General features: G+C 34.0%; 1 protein-coding gene across 8 annotated transcripts in view; it reads left to right on the forward strand.

Moving 5' to 3' along the window:
- Positions 1-15190, forward strand: part of SMCHD1 (structural maintenance of chromosomes flexible hinge domain containing 1) — a 146299-nt gene that overhangs the window by 87590 nt on the left and 43519 nt on the right. For all 8 annotated transcript variants that reach the window (XR_005362603.1, XR_005362604.1, XR_005362605.1 and 5 more), the window contains exons 30-34: positions 544-669; positions 2811-2890; positions 3123-3280; positions 4740-4855; positions 5898-5962. Coding sequence is in view for 5 of the 8 variants with exons in the window: in XM_038543713.1 (XP_038399641.1) it covers positions 544-669; positions 2811-2890; positions 3123-3280; positions 4740-4855; positions 5898-5962 (545 nt within the window). In the remaining 3 variants the exon portion in view is untranslated. The remainder of the gene's footprint in view (positions 1-543; positions 670-2810; positions 2891-3122; positions 3281-4739; positions 4856-5897; positions 5963-15190) is intronic.

The raw sequence follows: 15190 nt of genomic DNA on the forward strand, positions 1-15190 counted from the left end.
TCATGTAGAATGGCAGAGTACTGACAATTGACAGAGGAGCTAAACTATAACAGCCAGTACTACATCTGAGAACCTAAGATAGGCTTTTATTTCCATTAAAGTCATTCTAATAAATAACTTAGGAATGTGTTAAAAGCCAGTAATGTTGGATGCCTGGGTGGCTAAGTGTTTGAGCTTCTGCCTTTGGCTCAGGTCCTGATCCCGGGGTCCTGGGATTGTGTCCCACATCAGGCTTCCTGCAGTGAACCTGCATCTCCCTCTACCTCTCTGTATCTTTCATAAGTGAGTAAATAAAATCTTTAAAAAAAAAAAAAAAAAGCCAGTAATGTCAAATGCTGTTTTTTCTTTATTATATTGATAATTTCTATAGGAAGATGATCACTTGTGACATATAATTTGACTTTCAAAAGTTTAATTGATGACAGAAGCCACTTGTGACTAGAACAGAGATAAAAGTTAATCATTTAACATGTGTACAAGTAGTAATTACATTGTTTGGCACATATGTTTTAGTGCTTCTTAAAATACTTATATCTATTTTAGTCCATTCCAGTGATAAATGGAAGAGAATTACAGAATCCTCTCATTGTTCAGCTTTGTGATCAGTGGGATAATCCAGCACCTGTATCACAAGTTAAAATAAGTCTCATAAAAGCTAACAATTTAAAGGTAGGTTTTAAATATCCGTTACATAATTTTCTTCTACTTAAAATTTTGAGTTTTATTGTTATGATAGTGTTATTAGATGTCATATTTTTAAAAATATAGCCTTATATAACCTTTATTATTATTGTTTAGTTTAAATCAAAGATTTTTGATAATTATTTTTTTTTTTCAGTTTTATTTATTTTTTTTTTTTAATTTATTTTTTTATTGGTGTTCAATTTACTATCATACAGAATAACACCCAGTGCCCGTCACCCATTCACTCCCACCCCCCACCCTCCTCCCCTTCTACCACCCCTAGTTCGTTTCCCAGAGTTAGCAGTCTTTACGTTCTGTCTCCCTTTCTGATATTTCCCACACATTTCTTCTCCCTTCCCTTATTTTGAGGAAGTAAAGTTTTTATCTTGGAAGCAATGTAACAAGGGGCAACATTCTATAGTTATGACTGAGTGGTTATTACATAATAATAATATTTGAATTTCAGAATAGGATAAATAGATAACTCACCTGAGAAGGTGAGTAAGGCAAATAGAATGACCTGCAGTATGGGTTAAGGAACAAGTAATATTCAAAAACCTTACAAGCTGAGTCGTGTGAGTACCTGTCCTCTACATACTTACGGAGAGCTACCAGGGCCTGGGCATAGCTGGTACACTGATACCAAGTTGTATTTCTAGGGTATGGGGCAAGCATAAATATGGCCTTGTAACATTTGGGGGGTAAACATAGTGCTTGATACCAAGAAGTCCAAGATTAGGTACCACCTATTTGCATGAGCCATGGGATAGCCAGTTGTTTAGGTTCTGGTGGGCACTTCGCCTACTACAGAGTTGGAGGGCCCCCCATGAGGAAAAATAGGTGAAGCTGCCAGCTGCAAAGTTGTATTTTGACACAGACCCTCCTGTTGAAGAAAATTAATTTGTCCCAGTCAGGTTGTTACCCAGCAACATGGAAAGTTCCTGGGGTTATATTCAGCTGGGTTTAAGTATCCCTCTATAAACATTTTATAATTTTATTGGATGAAAACAGTTGATATTATGTAAATATTCAGTTCTCCATTAATTAGTTCAATAAGAATGCTAAGAGATTTCCAGGACCTGACAAGTTGATCTTCTATATCATTTGGAAGATTAAAGTGCCAAGAATGGCTTGTGATCCACATGAACTTATTTTCATAGTAAAATTCTTAAAGACTGTTTAAAGAGACTATGATATTGCTTGCTATACAACCTAAAATAGAAGCCTTGCTTTAGAAAAATGAGTTGAGAGTGGATCAGAGAGTAAATGAGATGGGTACAAATACAGGATTTTATTCTGTCATTTTGATATTCCTTCTCATTTTTGTGTAACTATTGCCTTTTTTGTTTGCATGTACCATAATTACCTAATTTTTAGGTTCCATTAAGCAGAAATAGGAATTAGGGCTTAGGAAAGAGTCTGATACTCTGCTACAACAGTTTACAAATTCACTTTTATTCTTAATATTTGCTTCTAGAAGAGAAACTGATTATTTTTTTGCCACAAATAAGAATATTATTTTAGTTTCTAGAGAAGCATTTGTAGAAAGCTGAGAGATTTTTCTAACCAATGATTAGTACCATTGATTCTTAGTCATTTGAAAGTAAACTTTGGTCATCACTGAGAGAGTCATAACTGCAACAGATACAAGAAGCACATCTGAGTAAACAGCGAGAAAGATGAAATAACAGTATATAGTATTACATACTATTATACTGTAGTATAATAGTAGTATTACGATGCCTTGGCTTAAACATGTATTTATGTTTATTTCACCTGTGCCATTCTCTTCAACCCCCAGTTTTGGAATATGCCTTCAGTGTTTATATAACCAAACTTCACTTGAAATATGAATGTTATTGAAACAGTGAACATTGAATTCCGCAACTTAATAACAGAAATACACTAAATTGTAGTTTAATCGGTAAAGATAAGTGATTATTGTCCTTTGGGTTATGTAATTATGTACCACGTTATTTCTACTAGTTCAGATTAGGACATTAAAGATTTTAAAAGTGTGTGCAAATGAAACTTTTAAAATAGTAATGGAGGAAAGGAACATTGTAATAGAGGAAAATAATTTGATCTCTAGAATTTTCTAATTTACTGTTTTGTTTTGTTTTTAGCTTACGCCTTCAAATCAACAGCATAAAACAGATGAAAGGGGCAGGGCTAATTTGGGAGTGTTCAGTGTTTATGCCCCTAGGTAAGAACCAAAAATTTGATAGTTGTTAGTATTATAGAGATTGATGTTTCTTATTCCTTGTTAAGGTTAAGAGTAATAATTAGCCTTCTATTTAGTGGAAGGAGATGGAACTAAACAGGAATAAAGAGGTTTTTTAAATGAGTTAAACTTTGTGTAAATTGTCTCAGAATTTTTAAGTTCTAACTAATGTAATTTGAACCCTTTGTCTGTTTTTTTCCCCTCTCCCTGTTAGAGGAGAACATATGATGCATGTTAGAGCCATCTATAACAAGAATATCATAGAAGGACCTATAATTAAGTTAATGATTCTTCCAGACCCTGAAAAACCTATTCGTCTCAATGTTAAATATGACAAAGATGCTTCCTTTCTAGCAGGGGGTATTTTCACTGGTGAGTAAGTGACAAATTTCAAATAAATTTGTAATGATAATTTGCTTTTTACATTAAAGGAATAAGTTATCTTCTATGTTAGGCATAATAAAAAAAAAAAAAAAAAACAAGCCTGTGATAGTCTTTTAAATGGCAAAGAAAGTACGTTTGTCTTAGTTTTGTTTTCTTTCATCTCTGTGTCCTATATTCATTCCCCTTAATGGTTAAGAATAAACTGAAAGTTTCTACATAAACTGAGAGCCTGTTGTAATTGAGTTTGTAAATGTTCATTCACTGGATTTGAAGCTCTGCAAAAGTTCTGCCATTTAGCAATGGCAAGAAATATGGGGGCTCTACTAAATAGGTTGTAATGTCATCTTCAACCAAATAATTAGAACTAGGATTGCTTAACTTAATTTGAAAATACATCACATCAGAATTTATGATTAAAGATGCTCTAGAACAAATTGGGCTCTTAGACCTCAATGGAAATTGTCATATTCATTATTGGAACTGTCTAATGCAAAAGACTCTTAAGCAAATAATTTCAGTGGAGTGCGGCAGGTGCCAAGTCAATAGGAAATGGTATTTATTACCATTACCATTGAAGACCTCTGTTTTCTTGAATGGATAAATTCCTATACATAATTATAAAGAATAGAAACAAGCAGAGCAAAACATTTAGAATAGAAAATTAATCATTTTTAATAAGTTACATATATACAACTTTTATAATCATAATTATGAATCTGTTTTGGGTGATAAGACCTATTTCCTGTGATTAAAAAAGTAAATCTATCATATGGGTACCAAATGAATGATAAACATAAGGGGAATACTATATGTAATAATAGTTTAGCTACCCTATGCTATTAAAAATCATGAGAGAGGGACGCCAAGGTGGCTCAGTTGTTGAGTGTCTGCCTTTGGTGGCTCAGGGTGTGATCCCGGAATCCCGGGATTGAGTCCCCTATCGGGGTCCCTACATGGAGCCTGCTTCCCCTCCCTCTGCCTGTCTCTGTCTCTGTCTGTCTGTCTCTCTCTCTCTCTCTCTGTATCTCTCGTGAATAAATAAATAAAATCTTTTTAAAAAAATCATGAGAGAAAATAAACACTATATTCCCAAAATATATAAAGCATAAGGATTTATGACCAGTTGCCTTAAACCTAGGTTTAATATGAGTATCCAGTCTAACCTTTGGTCTTGCCTAGTAATTTTATAGCATTACAGACTGAAAATAAGACAATGGACTAGTAATAGCAAAGATGTATGTGTTACATTTCTGGAGGAGACTTAGCACTAGAGAGAGTTGTCTGTTTTGATTAGTACATTTTTATAGACATGATTGGGGAATGCTGATTGTTTTCTTCAGAATTTCATTATTAATATTTAAACAAGATATATAGTTTAAGACATAGAGTTATTTAACCAAATCCATTAAATGGACTAGAAAATAATTTTTAATATTCATCATGACAGATTTTATGATTACTGTTATTTCTGAAGATGACAGTATCATTAAAAATATTAATCCAGCACGTATCTCCATGAAAATGTGGCAGCTGTCTAACAGTGGGAACCGACCACCAGCAAATGTGAGTTCTGGAAAGCATTATCAAAGTTTAAACTAGCTCTTACATTTAACTTAAAATTAAATGTACTTAAAATTAAATATACTAGAGAACTAGACATTAACCTGCATCATCACTTGAGATTTTAAAAATATATCAGTATGTCTCAAAATTAAGTGTTGGTGCCTTTCGAAAAAAGCAGCCTACATTGTGATATTTCTTAAACTTTTAAGCTATATTACACTTTAAAATTATCTGAAGGACAGTGGCATAGGGCAAAAAGCCATTGAATACCACTAAGAGATAATATTGACAATGAGATAGTAAAGAGATATGATTGATACACTTGCAGGATAGAGAAGGGGGGTGGAGTGATGAGAACAGTTTGAGGTCTAAAAGAGCACAGTCCAAAAGAAATATAATACAAGTCCCACATGATATTTATATTTTTCTAGTTACAACATTAAAAATGTAAAAAGAAAAATTTTAATTTAATTTTAACCTAACATCAAATTACTATTTCAGTGTATACTCAGTTTTTAAAATTTATTAATGAGATTTTACATCCATATATGTTACTAATTCTTTGAAATTTCCTGTGTATTTTATGCTTGTACCCATCTCTTTTTGAACCAGATATGTTTCAGTTGCTCAGTAGCCACATGGAGCTATTGGCTACCATATTGGACAGTGTGAACCTAAAATTGAAAGCTAAAGCATATTAGAGTGTCTTAATTTAACAATGCCTTTCAGGATTTATGATTCATTTTAATTATGTGTTTAGGAAACTAGCTTCCTAGATTTATACTGTCCCATCAAGCAGCTGTTACCTTAAAACTGTGTCACCACCATGGAGATCTATTTTGTGCCCTTTAATAATGGTATATCATCATGACTTATCCCATTATTAAATTTTAAAATGCATGTAAAGATATGTATGTATTTATAAATCCAGATGTGATCTGTATTTGCATTTGGGAAAGATAATATAAAGTTTCATCCTGAATATACTATATGTTAAATGTGATTTCTCCTTCCCCCACCTTCACCCCTATTTCCTTTCTAGGCAGAAACATTTAGTTGTAATAAAATAAAAGATAATGACAAGGAAGATGGCTGTTTCTACTTCAGGTATTTCTCAAATCATTTGATTTTTTTGTGCATAATGTTTACAAAGTGATTTCAGCCTTGATGGTACTTGTCTGCTCAACTTGGGAAAAATAGTTTATGATTGAAAAGAATATGTTTGTATCTCTTAATTTTTCTCAGGAAGTATTTTGAGAAAATGTGTATATTATTTGTAAGCTTTGTAAAATGGTTTGGGGAGAGACTTGTGATAGTTATATTAGCTTTCAAAACAATTAAAGTCATCAAAAAAATAACATTGTCAGAGCACTTTATGTTATTATATAGGAGGTTTCTGTAGTTCAGAGCTTAAATGTTATGAAATAAAACACATTGAACTAGTTTTTTATGGTTTAACTATATGACTTTAAATTTAATTCACTTGAATTTTTGTTTCTCTGTTCTAGACTTCTACTTTGAAATAGGAAAATTGGTTTTGAATAGACTATGTCCAGGATTTCTTTCATTTATTTTTAAATGAGAAATGTTCTTTTAACTTTTAGACTAAGTTTTGTTTCTTCAAATATATTAGTCTCTTAAATCATGTAGAAAACAAAAAATGCGGTTATAAACATTGTTACAATAATACTGGCATTTATCATTGCCTGTGTATTTACCTTTATTGAGATCTTTGTTTCTCCATGTAGTTTCAAGTTATTGTCTGTTCTTTCATCTTACTCTGTAGTATTTCCTTGAACATTTCTTACAGGCCAGGTCTAGAAGTAATGAACTCACTTAGCTTTTGTTTATCTGAGAATGTCTTAATGTTCCCCTCACTTTCTTTTTTTTTTTTTTTTAAGATTTTATTTATTTATGAGACAGAGAGAGATAGAGAGGCAGAGACACAGGCAGAGGGAGAAGCAGGCTCCATGCAGGGAGCCTGATGTGGGACTCGATCCCGGGTCTCCAGGATCACGCCCTGGGCCAAAGGCGGCGCTAAACCTTTGAGCCACCGAGGCTGCCCTCCCCTCACTTTTCAAGGGCAGTTTTGCTGGATATAGGATTCTTGGCTGACAGTATATTTTTTTAAAGCACTTTGAATATTGGTCCATTGCCTTCTGGCCTCTAGACTTCCTGATGAGATATCTGATCAGTTTCTTGAGAATCCCTTGTGTGTAATGATTCACTTCTCTCTTACTGCTCTCCATATTCTTGTCTTTGCCTTTTGAAATACTCTCTCTCTTCCCCTGGTGAGAGGATACTTGCTGGTGTCCTAAAGGTCCCTCAGGTTTTGTTCACTTTTATTCAGTTCTTTTTCCTTTCTGTTCTGTAGACTATGATATCCATTATCTTCAGATTTAGTAAGTCTTTCTTCTTCTACTCAACTCTGCCTTTGAATACCTGTACTGAAATTTTCACTTCAATTACTGTATTTTTCAGCTCCAGAATTTGTTTTTGGTTTCTTGTCGGCTTTTCTGTTTATTGATACTTCCATTTTTTCCCTATACCACTTTGATTTTCTCCACATGTTGCTTCAGTTCTTTGAGCATCTTTACAATAGGTGTTTGTTGTGTTTTGTTGTTGTTGTTAGAGAAAGAGACGGGAGAGTACAAGTTGAGGGTTAGGAGCAGAGGGAGAGGGAGAGACAGTATTTGAAGAATGGCTGGAACTACCCAAGTCTAGTTTTTATTTATTTATTTATTTTATTAAAGATTTTATTTATTTATTCATGAGAGATACATAGAGAGGGGGCGAGGTGCAGAGACACAGGCAGAGGGAGAAACAGGCTCCATGCAGGGAGCCCAACGTGGGACTTGATCCCAGGTCTCCAGGATCAGGCCCTGGACTGAAGGCGGCACTAAACCACGGAGCCACCTGGGCTGCCCCCAAGTCTAGCTTTTAAAATAAAAACCTCAAGACCAAGAAATAGCAAAAGTGTCCGCCATTCATAGGAAAAAAACAAGTCAGCCAAAGCTGTTCCTGAAAACCCTGATGGCAAACATACTAGACAGGGACTTAAGAAACACTATCTTAGCTCAGAGTTGTAGGATTGAGCCCCACGTTGGGCTCTGCACTCACCCAGGAGTCTGCTTGAGATTCTTCCATTTCCTTCCCCCTCTACACCTCCCCCTGCTTGCTCTTTCAATCAATTCAATCGGTCAATCTTAAACAAAAATCTTTGCTGTGTAGGCAGATGGGCAAAATAGGGAAAGGATATTGAAAGGTGCAAACTTGCAATTATAAAATAAAACATTAGGATGCAGTCTATAGCTTAGAGGATATATATAATTAATAGGTATTTACATTAATATGCAAATACTTTGTACAGTGATGGTAGCAAGTTTTATTGTGGTGGTAGTCGCTTTTTTATATGTATAAATGTTGAGTCACTGTGTTGTACCTCTGAAACTAATATAATAGTGTATGTCGACTGTATTTCAATTTAAAAAATTAAATTTAAAAAGTGGTTAAAAGGAAAGATTTTTAAAAATCATGTACATTGTCAATTATACAAATAAAATATATTTCCATATATTAGGTATATTTGAATACATGAAAATATTTGCATTCTTAATGTGTGTCAGTCACTGTGTTTGGTGTTCTGCATATAATCTCAACTTTTTAACCTTTAAAAACAAATAGAAAATTCATAAACTTAAAAAGATATGCAGTTTTATGACTTCTCCCAAAGTGAATTTCTGTACAACCACTACTGAAGTCAAGTGCCAGGACCTGGGAAGCCCCACCTTGTGCCCCTCCCAATCATTACCTGCTTCCTTCCTGCTACACGTACACACACACTCACACACTAAACTCTCTCCTGAGTTGGTTTTCTTTGCATCCCCAAATTCTTCAGTTGTGCCCATTTTTAAACTCCATATGTACTATCTTTTGTATACAAGTTCTTGGAGGATCCCTGGTGGCGCAGCGGTTTAGCGCCTGCCTTTGGCTCAGGGCGCGATCCTGGAGACCTGGGATTGAATCCCACGTCGGGCTCCCAGTGCATGGAGCCTGCTTCTCCTTCTGCCTATGTCTCTGCCTCTCTCTCTCTCTCTCTCTCTCTCTGTGTGTGTGTGTGTGTGTGACTATCGTAAATAAATAAAAATTAAAACAAAAAAACAAGTTCTTTCAGCATTATAACTTAATCTTTTTCATGGCTTGTAGCTATAAATTCATTTATTTTCATTGCTGGATAATTGCTAGATCTTACATTATGTGTATGTTTAACTTTATTAGCTGGTGCCAAGAAGTTTTTCAAAGTGTTTATGACCATTTATACTCCTACCAGCAGTTATGAAAGTTCCCATTCTACATTCTCCCCAACAGTTGGTTTTATCAGTCTTTTCTGCTTTGCTTCTTATGGGTATGTAGTGATATTAAGTTTAGTTTTGTGTTTCTCTTTTCATAGTGTATTTATTGGCCATTTGGATAACCTTTTGTGAAGTGCCATTATGGCTTATCAGTTTTTCTGTGGAGTTTTCTTTTTCATATTAATTTGTAGCAGTTCTCTATATATTCTGGGGATAAGCCTTTTGTTAGACATCTTTGCCTATTCCATTGCCTTGCTTTTGGACTGTATGATATCTTGAACAGAAGTCCTTATTTTTTAATATAATCAAACTTGTTAATCTTCTCCTTTTTAGGTAGCCCGTTTAATGTCCTTAAGAAGTAATTTCCTTACATTTAAGCCTTGAAGCTATTCTGTATAATTGTGTTGAGGGTTCCTGAGACCACCCCAGGTTTGATGATTGATTTGGAGGACTCACAGAAGTCTATTTATAGTCAGACATCTATGATTTATTACAGTGAAAGGATACAAAGCAAAATCAGGAAAGGGAAAAGATGCATTGGGCAATGTCCAAGGGAAAACATACACAAATTTTCAAGGGTTCTTTCCCAGTGAAGTCACACAGGACTTGTTTAATTGCCCAACAAGTTATGATAACACGTTAAAAATGCTGCCAACCAAGGTAATTTTATCAGAGAACTAGCACTCAAGAGTTTTTTAGGCGGCTAGTCGTATAAGGGTCCTCTGCCTGCGCATATCAGAATTCAGATTCCCAGAAGGAAAGCAACAGTTTGTCATAAGCCATATTATTTGTAGAAACAGTTTAAGCTTTGTGAATCACTCTTAGCAGTTAATGGTGGGAACCTTTCTAAAATCTGAGTTCACAAATGCTAACCAAAGGCTAAGCTTGTGAGCAGGGCTTTGCATCTACTTTGTTAACTTTTTTTTTTTTAATTAAGTAATCTCTACACCCAGCGTGGGGCTCAAACCCATGACCCTGAGATCAGTAGTTGCGTACTCTTCTGTTGCAACCAAGCACTCCTAACTTTGTAAAGTTTTTAAATTATAATTTGTACAGTTCTACTTGGAATTAATATTTTTTGGAATTAATATTTTTAATGAATGCTGTGAGTTATATTAAAAGTGGGCCATTTGTTTTTATGTATGTATAAAACTTTATAAACAGTTGTGGCTGCTTTATTTCTTGAGATCAATTTTTTGCAATGCCATCTTTTTTTTTTTTTTTTTTTTTAATTTTTATTTATTTGTGATAGTCACAGAGAGAGAGAGAGAATGAGGCAGAGACACAGGCAGAGGGAGAAGCAGGCTCCATGCACCGGGAGCCCGACGTGGGATTTGATCCCGGGTCTCCAGGATCGCGCCCTGGGCCAAAGGCAGGCGCCAAACCGCTGCGCCACCCAGGGATCCCCCTGCAATGCCATCTTTAAATCCTATGTCCAAATATGTGTATATTTTACTCCATTTGATTTCTTTGCCTATTTCTCTATATTTTGCCATACCTTCTTGATAAGTTTGGTATCTTATAAAACAAGTCTGCTAACCTTGTTCTTCATGCGTATCTTGACCCTTTATTTTCCATATAAATTTTAGAATCAGATTATCAAATATTCAGTAACACAGCTTTAATAACAATATCTATTGGGGGGCACCTGGATGACTTAGTTGCCTAAGGATCTGCCTTCAGCTCAGGTCATGATCTCACGGTCCTGAGATCTAGCCCTGTGATGGGCTCCCTGCTCAAATGGGAGTCTGCTTGTCCTTCTCCCTCTGTGCCTCCCTGCCATTTGTGCTCTCTCTTGTTCACGTTCTCTCCCTCTCAAAATAAATAAAATCCTTAAAAAAAAATACTTGTTGGGATTTTTGTTTCAGTAAAAATTTGGGAAAATCTTACAATCTTACAGTATGTCATATTCCTCTATTTAAATTTCTTTATTTTCTCTTACATCATTTCATAAAATTTTGAAACAAGGTGTCATACATTTTTCCTTAGGTTAATTTTTAATTAGTTGATATCTTTTCCAGTTTTATTGAGATATAATTGACATATAATATTGTATTAAAGTATACAACATAATGATTTGAGAGATATATATCCATCCATCCATCCGGATGTATTCCATAGTAGTTTGGTTACTATCCATCACCTTAATAGCAACAATTTTTTTTCTTATATTGGATACTTTTAAGATTTACTCTTTTAACTTTCAAATAAACACTATAGTATTGTTAACTCTATAGTTACCATGCTATACATTACTTCCTCAGGACTTATTCTCCTTTTAACTGAAACTTTCCATCTCCTAGTCCCTGTCTCTGGCAATAATCAATCTCTTCTTTGTATCTACAAATTTGAGGTTTTTAGATTCTACATATGGGTGAAATAATAGAGTATTTGGGAAAAATACTAGAGTATTTATAATTTTCTGTCTTATTTCACTCAGCATAATGCCTAGATAATTAATATTTTGGATGCTATTTTAAACAACATCCTTTAAAGGGGTACTTGGGTGGCTCAACAGTTGGGTGGCTGCCTTTGGCTCAGGTCGTGATCCCAGGATCCGGGATCAAGTCCCACATCAGGCTTCTGCGAAGAACCTGCTTCTCCCTCTGCCTGTGTCTCTGCCTCTCTCTCACTCTCTCTCTCTCTCTCTCTCTCTGTGTGTGTGTGTGTGTGTGTCTCTCATGAATAAATAAATAAATCTTTTTTTAAAAAATCCTTTAAAATTTTTTTGTTGTTACTGAAATCTAGATGATTTGTGTTTACTCACATTGTAGCCAGCATCTCTCCTAGCCTCTTTAATTTCAGATTCTTTGAGATTTCAAAATATTTGCACATTCATGTCGGTGAATATATGATAGGTTGATTACTTTCTAGTCATTGTGCATTTTCTTTTTCTTGCCATACTGCAGTGGCTTGGACCTTCAGTAAAATGTTAAATAGACATGATGAGAGTGATCATCCTAATTTCATTCCCAATCCTGAATTTCATTTGTAGGTATCTTTATCAGACCGTTCTTTGTAATCATTAGTAAGAAAATTTTCTATTTATTATGAACTGACATTACATTTCATCACCTATTCAAGTAATATGTCATATTTTTGCTTTCTTTTTTAATGTACTGAGTTTTGCAGAACATTAATTTTCTGTATGTTCATTCAGCCAGTCTTGCATTACTGGAGTAAACCCAGTTTGATCATGGCCCATTACCAAAATGTGTTGGTGGATTTGTTTTGCTAATTGTTTGGAATTTTTACATTTACATTAATGGGTCAAGATTGCCTATACTATCTTATATATTCTTTTTAGGTTTGGAATCTAGGTCATATATGCCTTACTACAGTAACTGGGAGAAGTGGTCCCTAAGTCTTGGTTTATTTTCTGGATCTTGTGTGAGAGTTGTCATTATTTCTTCCTTAAATGTTTGGTAGATTTCATCAGTGAAGCCATCTATGCCTGGAGTTTAGGGGAGGAAGGTTGTACTTAATGGATTCAGTTCCTTCAAATTCAGCAGTTATGTGACTATTTGTATTTCCTGTGTCATCTCTGCTCAGTTTTGGTAACTTACAATTTTCAATTTGTCAGTCTTAGCTAAATTTTAAAAGTTGTTCACAATTTGTAGACTCTGTAGTTATCTCTCATTCAAATTATTTGTACTTTTGTTAATTGGTTAATCATACCTGGAGATGTAAATTTTGTAGGTCTTTCAAAGAACCAACTTCTGCCTTTTTAAAACTACTTGAGATTGGTTTTTTTTTTTTTTTTTGAGATTAGTTATTTAACACATTTATTTTCAGCCTGTATATACATATATATGTATGTAAAGCTATAAATTTCCCAAGAGTTTTTACATTGTTATTTGGATCAAAATATGTTTTCATTTCTATTTTATTTTCATTTTCTGCCCATGGCTGTTTTTCAGAAGTGTACTGTTTAATTTCTAAATCATGGGATTTTCTTACTCTTTGTTATTGATTTCTAGATTAATTCTGCTATGGTCACAGAGCCTGCCTTGTGTAATTTCATTCCTGTGAAACTGACTGATAATTGTTTTTGTAATATGTGCATATGATCAGTTTTTGTAAACATATTCCATATAGTAGAAAATAATATGAGCTGCATGTAAAATAGTGTTATGTTCATTACTTCAAAATTTGGTAATTATTGTGTTTCAGTTTTCTGTAATTAAATTTTTTCTATGTATTTTAAACTTTGCCATGTATATGTATTTTAAAGCCGTGTGGTAAATTTCCCATTATGGGTGTGAATTTATTTTCCCTCTGAGTTCTGTTAGTGTTTACACATTTTAAGGCTGTGTTATTCTTTACATATAGACTTACATTATTATATTTTTCTGACACATTGAATTTGCTATCATTATGAAGTATCTACTTTTTTCTCTAGTGATGCTTGTTGCTTGGAAGTCTGCTTTCGTAACAGTATACCAACTTTCCACATAAGTGACATGCAGAAACCACTTTAGGGATCATGAGAATTAGTATTTGTATAAATATCTTTTTTCATTATTTTTGTGTCCTTATATTTTAAATGATCATTTATAGATGGCATAATGGGTTTTTTTAAATAATCTTTTTTTGTATATTTTTTATTGGAGTTCGATTTGCCAAAATATAGTATAACACCCAGTGCTCATCCCTTCGTTAATAATCCTTTAATTGAAAAGTTTAGATCTTAGAAATAATTACCAGAAGCACTTGTTTTTTACTCTACCTTACAGTTTTTCAGTTGATTCTACTATCATTTGTTCCTTTTCCTTTTAGATTTATTAAGTGTTTTTAGTTATCATGTGTTACTCTTTATTAACTTGGTCTTCTTATTCTCTAAATGATTCTTTTTTGAGAGGTTACAACATGCATAATTACATACTATACCGGTGTGTGATGACACTTTGCATTTTTTACCCTCTCCTTGGTCAATGCATGAATCTTAAAACACTTAAACACCATTCTCCCTCTTGCAACTTGGATGCCTTTGTTGTGTGTGTTAAATCTATCAATACATAATTATTTCATATAGTTAGTGTTCACGTAGCTTTATTAACTCATTTCTGAAGGTTTCTGTTAATCTTCAATTCAGGTTTTCCATCTAGGATCATTTTACATCTGAGAAGTTCTTTTAGTATTTATTACCTCTAGTGTACATCTGCTGATGATGAATTATCTCATTTTTACTTGAAAATATATCTATCACACCTTCATACTAGAATAGTATTTTTCTTGAAAATGATACTTTACTTTATATTGGCAGTTTCTTTCTTGCAGTACTTGTAAGCCAACCTTCGCTATCCTTTTATTTATGTTGAGAAGCTAGCTGTCATCCTTATTACTATTATTATTTTTAAGATTTATTTATTTGAGAGAGAGAGTGTGTGTGTCTGTGTGCACACGCGTGCGTGAGTCAGGGGAGAGGGAGAAGAGTCTTAAGCAGATGAGGGGCTCTATCCCAAGACCTTGAGATCACATGAGCCAAAACCATTAGTTGGTCCCTTAATAGCTGTACCACCCCTGTGCCCCAGCCTTACTATTATCTTGAAAAGTAATTATTTCTATTCTTTTTTGTTGGGTTCTGCTTATTCTTTCCCTCTTCTTTTTCTGGCATATTAGTTCTTACAATGTACTCTTTCATCCTCTTTCTATTTGCCATTCTTTATTGTCTCTCTTCTAGATATTTTCTTCTAAACTACCTTCAGTAACTGATATCTACTCAGTGTACCCAATTTGCTGTTAAATCCATCTTTCAATTATCAATTTCTATTCAGTATTTTTAGTGTTATTTGTTTTTTAAGGCCTAGTTCTCTGTTGGAATTTTCAGAATTTTCAATCCTGTCTGTAATTATGCTAAGAATCAGTAACCAGAGTTTATCAAAGCCTGTCTCAAGTTCCTTTTAGTCTGATTCAATGGGCTCTTATTTCTGTTGTTCTTATTTTTTGTTGTTTACCATACGTTTTGCTTATGAATATTTAC

Source organism: Canis lupus, chromosome 7 (genome assembly GCF_011100685.1).
Source record: "Canis lupus familiaris isolate Mischka breed German Shepherd chromosome 7, alternate assembly UU_Cfam_GSD_1.0, whole genome shotgun sequence".
NCBI classification, from domain to species: domain Eukaryota; kingdom Metazoa; phylum Chordata; class Mammalia; order Carnivora; family Canidae; genus Canis; species Canis lupus.